Genomic DNA, 9,240 nt, shown 5'->3' on the forward strand with positions numbered 1-9,240 from the left:
GTTCTCACCCGCCTTTCACTTACTCTGTGATCTATTGAAATACTCCTCTAGCCACAGTAAAGTAGGCTTCTATCTGTTGGCAGTGCGTACGCACGCACGGTACAGTTAGTGGACCAAACCGAGGTCTTCATATAACCTCATCATTGACAGAAGCGAATCGCCCGTTAAAGGTAACCTGCTCCCAGCGAAATGCGTCCATCCGCCGGCTAAAACACGGAACGCAGCTGAGGTGTGGCTGGAGCAACGGGTTTGCCTGTGCCGCTTCTGACGTGGTGGTCGCTGCTTTGTTGTGTGGTAATCGGTGTCCAATCGCTCGATGGCTTCTCGGTGAAGCTCTTTTTTATTGAAAAGCTCTCTAATATAAAAACAGACACTGAGGCAGAGACGCTGTTCACGTTCGTGTTTAGTGATCGCTGAGCGAGTGAGGTGCAACTGCCAGACATCCGAGGAAAAAGGAGGAGATCTTTGACACAATTTACACATCAGCAAATATTCTGATACAATAACTTTACACATGCCAGGGCTACTGCTGGTTGGCAGTTCGAACATCCTCTGCTGTAGCCTTCGATTTTGGACAGTTTTTAATAGAGCCACAAAATACATTTTGACGGCTCGAAACTGCTCTAGAGTCTACTATTTCTAGTACAATTTAGTGTTGTAAGTGAGATCTTGATCGTTCTGCCGTGCAAAGCGTGTTGTCAGCGGCAGTTTTTACTAGCGAGCAGCTGGGTTTAACGCGGCCGACTGGCGTGAGCTAAGCACGAATTGTACGTTTCAACGAATGTGAAACTGTCGAGGTAACGGCTGGTCATCTCATGAAGGATGCCGGGGCTCCCGAGAATCATCTGATGACGAGTGAAGAACATACGACTGTCAAAAACGCAGCCTATGACTGGTGATTGTGTTTAGTTAGCGCATACGTAGCTGTGTGACAGGTGCACAACACCAGCAATAACGGCGAAAAATTACCTACGTCAACGGCATTCATCAGAGTGAGCAAATGTGGGCGACGACTGTGACTGAAACATAGCAAACTAACTGTTGGTAGGCCTCAGTGTTGACAGAGAAGTGGGTCGTACTCGTAAGGGATGTGCCTTCGTACATGAGTCTGTTTATGCTTGTCTATTGGTGTCTGTATGGGTGTCTTTACGTCTATCTGTAAAAAGGTGCAACCGTGCTTGTTTTGCCAGTGTGGTAAGAAGATTGAGATTTGGCCAAAATAGAAGTGTGGACTAATATCGAAGAGAATAGAATAAATCGTTAAAAAGAAGAAACCGAGCTAGGTGGTCGCTAGGTGACACCCACTAGGCAGAAAATCAAGGATCCGATATTGATAGCAACGAGAAATTAGTAGCTTATAGACGCGAATAGGAAGTTGCTATCCAACCACGACTACTCGCTTCAAGACTAGCTAGCAGCCATGGCCGGTGCTGGGGATTTTGGTAATCCGTTGCGCAAGTTCAAGCTCGTGTTCCTTGGCGAACAGAGCGTCGGCAAAACGTCACTCATTACAAGATTCATGTATGATTCGTTCGACAACACATACCAGGCCACAATCGGCATTGACTTTTTGTCGAAAACGATGTATCTTGAAGATCGCACGGTGCGACTGCAGCTATGGGACACAGCTGGACAAGAGCGGTTTCGCTCCCTGATTCCATCTTACATTCGAGACTCGACAGTAGCCGTCGTCGTCTACGACATTACCAACGCCAATTCGTTCCATCAAACATCTAAATGGATTGACGACGTGCGTACGGAGCGAGGCACCGACGTAATTATTATGCTCGTCGGCAACAAGACTGACCTGTCAGAGAAGCGGCAAGTCAATACGGAGGACGGCGAGAAGAAGGCGAAGGAACTACAGGTGATGTTCATTGAGACATCGGCCAAGTCGGGCTACAATGTGAAGCAGCTGTTTCGGCGAGTGGCCAACGCACTGCCAGGAATGGAGAGTGAGCGGAGCAAACAGGACATTGTTGACGTTGACCTCAAGGATGGGCCAATCGAACAACCGAAAGAAGACGGGGGCTGTGCCTGCTAGACATGGCCAACATCACCGTACAACAACTATTATTATTACTCGAACGAAATAAAACCAGTAAAAGCCATCATAATAACAACACTAGCGATAAAACATAATAATATTAATGATAATAACAATAATAATAATAGGCAAAAGTCTCATTGTAACACCGCAGAGGCACCAAGATGGACAGAGAAACAAACTGGCCAAAAGAAAGAAAGCCTATGCCGCCACACTGCTTAATTATTGCTACCCCTTCAAAAGGTGCTTGCTCATGAAGAGAGCGTGGGCACATTTATTGTTAGGACGACGGGCATAGCTGCTGCAGTACTTCGGTAATACCGGTGAAAATGTATTGACTCAGCTTCAACTTACTGGCATAACGCAGAGCAGTGAAGCTAATTAACATAGCCAAGAGGACAGAGTTGATAAACAAGTCCTGTCAGCTAACGATCAAGCCGGTTTTGTAGACCATAGCAAACCAATATGAGAGTAACGGGAGTTAAAGGCAGCCAATGGCGGCCTCGGAGAAAGCAGACGGCCACAAAGAAAAACACCAACCCAGACCTAGCCTATACCCAACAAGAGACACGGAGGCAAGACACACGACCACGATTATACGCAACGTCCGTAACAACCTCATCGTATCGGTCAACAATAGGCTGTACAATAGGACAACAGAGATGGAACATCCGCGAAATACAAAAAAATATCATCTCTATGGTGTTATCTATGAAGAGTTCTCGGCATCAGTTCTAAAGTTAAATTGTTACGCAACAAAAGATAATACACAAATTCTTACAACAATTGTTTAAATAAGCTTGAGATCGTGACAGCATTTTTTAATAATAACAAAAGCAGCTGACGAGGCACATTCCAAAAAGACTAGAGGCGATCAAAAAATGAGGTAGCAGTTAGTTTTAAAGGGACCGCAATTTGATTTATAAAATGGAAAAATCGATGATCTCGATGCACTGTCGCGCTTCTCTGTGCAGCAGGCTTCGACTCCGCGGACCTGCTAGGCAATGGAGAAATGGTGTAATATTAGAGAACAAGCGCATTGGAGTACAATAATTTGAGCTATTCCGTTTCGCTACGTATACTCAGATTGCGCTGCATTTTAACAGCTACGTCCCGTGAGGAAGCAGCACTACGTTTCGGATACGCACCCCCAGCGATGACCAACTACCGGCGATTCTGGTCATCCAATAATAACAACAACAAGGATAGTAGCAACGTTAGCTTCCAATAACAATCTGTCTCAACTGCCCATTGATGGTTGTCTATATACTCTTGTCAAGTATATACGCGTGCGGCTGCTAGGTGGTCCCTGTATCAATTAATTTCATGATATCCGATTCGAAGTGGAGGCGAATCAGACACTGGGGTACTTGCTTTTTGGGTTTGAAATTTGAAATCTGCTACAGGGCGTGTTTGTTCCTGCGGCTAAGTATTGGGCCGGTGAGAGAGGAGCAGCTTGACAACCTACGAACGAATCTATTTGCCGCAAAGAAAATTTCTAAAAAAGTGGACGAGAAACTCTTGACGAAAAATTGTAACGGTAACAGCAGACCGGTCACCATATGGATTTGACAATATCGATGAGTCGAATTTGATGTACGCAGTTGAAGCGCGCTGTGTCAGACATGATGCGATGTTCGTTGGCCCCTGTCTTCATTGACCTTCATATGACATGCTAAGATAAAAATGACGACGGCCTGCAGTTCGGATTGTATATAAATAATCTAGTTAGAGAACACACAGATGGTGAATACGTGGTATATATATATATGTATTATCAAATATGCAACATGAAGGTGATCAGTTGACGGAACGAAACTAATATTAAAAACGACAAGCAAGTCAACAATAACTATAACAATAACAAGTATTTGTTAATATTAGAGAAGCAGCATAACTTACACGTAGAACAAGAATTAAGACAATTATATCGATTCGTTTATTGTAGTGATATGGATCCTTTTCGTTTGTCTTCTAACTTTCTAATATATACTGTTATGCATGACATACACACGAACGTACATAGGGATTTTTTCCATTCTTATCATTTGTTGGGTAGCCTTTCGAATTAGTGCGCTAAGTAGTTCGAGGTTGTAGTTGGGCGACGACAGAGCAATTGAACGCCTGATGTCTATCGCTCGACTCGTATATGGAAAGGTTATTCAGTAAAAAGAGATGTTTTTGAGATGAAACCATATGTTAGACTGCAATTTTGACTATCATATACAAGAAGATAACTCATTGTCTTATAGAAACGTTTGTTAAAAACGGCCACCTAAAAGGAAAATTAGGCCTGCTGAATGGCATTCTGATAATAGATGCTTTCATATAAAACAAGACTGTCATTTTGAAACTTCATTAAAAAATGATTCAAGTGTTTGATTTTTTTAGAACAGCACGTGTCCACTGCTTACTCGTAGTTTGGCTAATTTGTGTTTGTGTGCTGACTGCTTAATGCTTGCTAGCGTCAGTCATCCGTTTATTTCAGTCAGCGTTGTAAAGCCAGCCTACCAGTTACGGCGATGTATTTTTCAAATCTGGCGCCGTAGCCCCGTGCTAGGCCCGTCTGCATTTCGCTCTACTTTAATGCTCCGTATACTGTTGAAACGGTCCATTTTGACAAAGGCACGTATCCATGTGTTACTAACTGCAGCTAGCATTCAGTAGAGCCATATCTCTTTATATATAACATGTAACAAAACCGGGCTAGTGATTTACTCAGCAAAGTACTACTAAAATGTTTTTCTTTGTTATTTTTATTACAATTGTGTAAGTAATTTAGCTTCAAAATGCACGAATACCTTAGTTTTTGTAGCTATCAAATCATGTTTGTCTATTATATTCTTCAATCATCTGCATGAGGTCAATCTAATTGTGTTCAATTTAATATTGTTATTGTTAGTTAGAATAGAAGCTAAAAGTACTGCGGGATCGACAAACAAACACGAGTCGGATTGCGTTTGATAATACAACAGTGTGACTATATGAGTAATAAATAGTAAATGCAAACGAAGACGCGTACTTGGCTTTATACGTTTATACAGTGCACATGGTACCCACAGAGGGAAACGCATTTTTGATAAATAGCTTTTATTGTGTTCGAGTATGTGTGGAAAGTAACAAGAGATGGATATGAAGACGTTACAATATGTGGCGGACGACCAGGTGCTCACGGATCCTGCTTGTGTCTTTTGAGCAACATGGGAGCTGTAGGGGTTCTCCCTGCTACTGTTAAGTTTTCTTACAGAAGCGTTTCCCATCAAAACTGCGGCAGTAGAGTATCGGCAACGACAAATTTTTTAGCAACTCTTCAGGGAATAAATACAAAATTGGATGAATAAGGAAGAAGGTGTAAAACAAACATTGAGTTTAGCAGGAAAAACAATGGAATACGAAGTATTGCCGAAGTATTGCCGAAGTACAAGTTTTAAATGGAGACAAAGTAGACCTGGGCTAGCCATCTTTTCGAAATAGAGCTGTCTCACAAGCTACAAGAGAAGTGTTGAAGTCATCAGGACAGGGCAAATAATCAAGCAAGCTGATTAGATGGAGAACAATACCTCAGTATCGACGCAAAAAACTCAACCTTGGTGATGATTCGAGCGAGAGCCAGATGAATGCTTGACCAATTAAATTATCTGAGATAAATATCGTACTATGAGCAAATCTCTAGAAATGCAAAATATCAAGCACATCAGCAACAGCACAAGCGATTGTGGCCTTAACGGTCTAAAGAGAAGTTAGGCGCACTGCGAAGCTGGATTGAGCCTTGTGAGATGAAAACTGCGACCTATACAACTGTGTAGAACTAGCAGGGAATTACCAAGGGTGAGTTTGGCTATATATTCAAATACTTATATGTAATGGGGTGGATATATTGTATTACGATAGATACGAGCCAGTGGGAAAATTCGACGAAAGAACATTCCGAGCAGACAGGTGAATATTCCAGAGCGAATGATTGCAGCAAATGGCATACAGACGTATTGCCTAACGCAAAGAATACTAGTTTGTAATAGATAATAAACAGCGTGCTAGTAAGGCAAAAGTGTTAGATGTATGCTTGGATGAAACAAGCCTCACCGTGGATCCGGTTCAGGCCGAGTCGACTGCACAAACGCGAGAAGGGAGTTTAGGAAGCATGGAGCGTATACGTGGAATAGAATTAAAAACGTGGATTACATCGAGACGCATCAACAAGGACTAATTACACGAAACTAGAACAACACCATTTCAGCTTTACATTGTTAATTGAAATAAGAGAAAATAAGGAATCTCATAAGAACATATATATATATATAGATATATACTATTAAAGGGTAGCGTTGTGTAATAATGATAACAGTAATAATAAGCAATGCCGAAAAAAGTTAATAAAACCGTAAAGATGAATATAATGATTAGTTCTATTCACATTAAGATATATTTGGTACAAACGTATAAACAACCAATTAAGCCATTACTAATACAAAAGAAAAGGACCAGCGACAAAACAAAAATAACACGCAGAATACTCATATAGTATCAGGACTCTGTAACTAAGGAAAAATGACTAGGATAAAAATAAAAAATATGAAAATTATTATTATGAACAAAAAATGAATATTTGAGACACATTAAAATCGCTTAATGAACGATGTCACACGTGGGAAAGTCTTATGAGCAGGCAGCGATGTCAACTATTGATGAAATAGTCAAAACAAGAAGATTATATCCTTGAAACATATGTGAACAATTTACTAAGCGTTAAAGGTACATATTAATCGGTGATTTTTGGTAAGACCTTGTGCGGACAAGATCCTGTAAAGTGATGGCTATTGAGAAAACGGAAAGGAAAAACCCGATAAGGTAGGCGCTTTGTACCTACCACAATGATTTCAAAAACCGGGTCTAGATTCCGCCCAAACCACTTTCGTGTATTTGAGCCCTTGTGGAGCAATAGAACGCATGTAAGGTCGGTTTCAATAAAAAAAAAAAAAGAACAATTACTTCGCCAAGATGTATGTGATTATATCTTCATTCAGGCAATAACCATACATGGAACAGCTCTCTTCATTTTAGATCCTACAAAGTATTTACTTTCTGTATAATAATTATGTTTTTGTAATTATTTTCCTTTGTTATTTGACTAGTAAGCAGGGGGACTAATTAAAGGAAACATGATTAAAAATCGCATAGCTTTTTGTAGTGGTAGGAAAATACGCCTAAGAGCAATACCTTGCTGTAAAATCGCATGTAATCATAATTCACATAACACTCACGGGCCGTATGTGTCAATATCGTATTTGAAAAACAAGATTTTAACAGGGTGCAGACTGACTGGACAACGTGAGCCATGTTGATAAGAAACATTGAATATGTACCACTCAGTAATACAATTTCTTAATGATAAAAAAGCATTCTGGAGATGATGAAAACAAAATAACAAATATTGTTGCCAGTCGATGTACAGTTTTAAAGGCTGTCTATTTACTGTTTACATTCATAAAAGGGTCTACTTCGCAAAACATTAAGCTACTGACGGTGTTTCTTTTTGATGTTTCCACTTTATATATTGTGACCTGTATGCAACACATGTGGCATATGATAAATAGGCTTAGGAAATTGCAATGCGCAAAAAAAAGGCGCGAAAACATAAAAACGAATTTGTGTCCCTTCCTTGAAATTTTTTTCAAATCTCTTTTTTGAACAACTATTTAACTTGAAGAAAATCTAAAAAGTTCAAGGTCTCCTGATTTTAATATGCATCGAACCGTATTGTCTTTAGATTTATTCTCCTTCGATGCTTTTTTTCACACAGCTAAGCCATGTCCCCGATCTATTAGCGGAATTTACACATAAAATTTACCTCGTAAGGACACATCTCATCAGCAAACTTTGCCTCTATTCGTGAAAGTTAAGGTACCTCGACACATACTTGAAGAGGCGATTAAATACGTGAAGAATCAACACTTAAGTATCTTTACCTAATGGAAAAGTTTGTCGGTTCTCATTGTGTGAACAGGATGAATCAATGCTCCCTTCTCAGCGCAGCTGCCCCTGGGCGCGCTTGCTTTGGGTCTACACCTGCCCTAAAATATCACTACTAATCCATATACTAACACAATTAGTTACTACAACTCATCACGTTTCCTAACTACGGCTCTGGACCGCGACGAAACAAAGCTTAACGGACCCCGAATTCGATGTATGTACGTATACATTGAACGTGCGCTGTTAACACTTAACGCGACAGCTTTCGAACTGAATAGATGTATACGATGCTATACATTGTTTTCGATTATTTGATAGCGTTCCGCGCGCACGGCTGAGGACTGACATGAGGTGACATAGCGAAATAACGAGCGTGCATCGGTTGCTTTAAACGAAAGGTAAATGGTATAACGTTTTGTCAGTTTCGACTGTTTACCCGCATGCTAGCCTTTCTCAACTACGTTAAGCAGAAATCTTAGCTTTCGTTGCTCTAATGCTCGCAATCTGTTTATTACAGTTATTTTACTGTCGATACGTTATTCGAGGGTATTTTGCATAGTTTTTCTTAGCTGTAATTCTAGGCTGTACGTTTTTTAAAAACGCATTTCTTTAAATAGATTTTCTAAGCTACTGCTGTCGTTATTCTAGTTTTTTTTTTACAACTATGGATCTAGTATGAACCGAAGCTAAGCTCGCCTGGAAGGTAATAAGCTTTTTATCTGTTTCATAACCGTAAGAACTCGTATATTTACTTGGAATCAATTCAAATTTCGACGAAATTTCAGTAGCCATAGGTTCCAAATAGGACATCATATATTCATAATGAAACTACACAAGCACTGAGTAAGATAATAAATATTTTTAGCTGAGTTAACACTTGAGCCACTTTGCTCGCAGCGGTGCTTTTGTGCCGCTGTCTTTTTTATGCTTCCTACACTTTAATCATTTACTAATAGTTAGATTTAGTTCTCAGAAAATACCAGTTTCGTGAAGTGTTGAAGAGCACAGTGGCTATAACCGATGTCGCGATCTGCAGAGTGCATTACGGTGTATTTTTCTATGTAAAGTTGGAATTGCGAAAATGCGGCCGCCTTGCTGAGCGATTAGGAACCGATTGAAGTAATTTTTTCATCTCAAACTTGTTTGAGACTCCGTATTATTACGCGTCATGTATGTATATGTGCGCGTCTCAAGCTTACTTCTGTTAGAGAATGTTTTAG

General features: G+C 40.3%; 1 protein-coding gene across 1 annotated transcript; it reads left to right on the forward strand.

Moving 5' to 3' along the window:
- Positions 1-213: 213 nt before the first annotated feature.
- Rab6 (RAS oncogene family member Rab6) lies at positions 214-7,050 on the forward strand. Its single transcript, XM_022840858.2, has one exon. The coding sequence runs from the start codon at positions 1,421-1,423 to the stop codon at positions 2,042-2,044; it is 624 nt and encodes a 207-aa protein (XP_022696593.1). The 5' UTR covers positions 214-1,420; the 3' UTR covers positions 2,045-7,050.
- The last annotated feature ends 2,190 nt before the right edge of the window (positions 7,051-9,240 follow it).

The sequence above is a fragment of the Varroa jacobsoni genome, unplaced genomic scaffold (assembly GCF_002532875.2).
Source record: "Varroa jacobsoni isolate VJ856 unplaced genomic scaffold, vjacob_1.0 scaffold_892, whole genome shotgun sequence".
NCBI lineage: Eukaryota > Metazoa > Arthropoda > Arachnida > Mesostigmata > Varroidae > Varroa > Varroa jacobsoni.

Bases quoted from the DNA above. Each gene is read 5' to 3' on its own strand.
- Rab6 (XM_022840858.2), top strand. From the start codon at position 1,421: ATGGCCGGTGCTGGGGATTTTGGTAATCCGTTGCGCAAGTTCAAGCTC.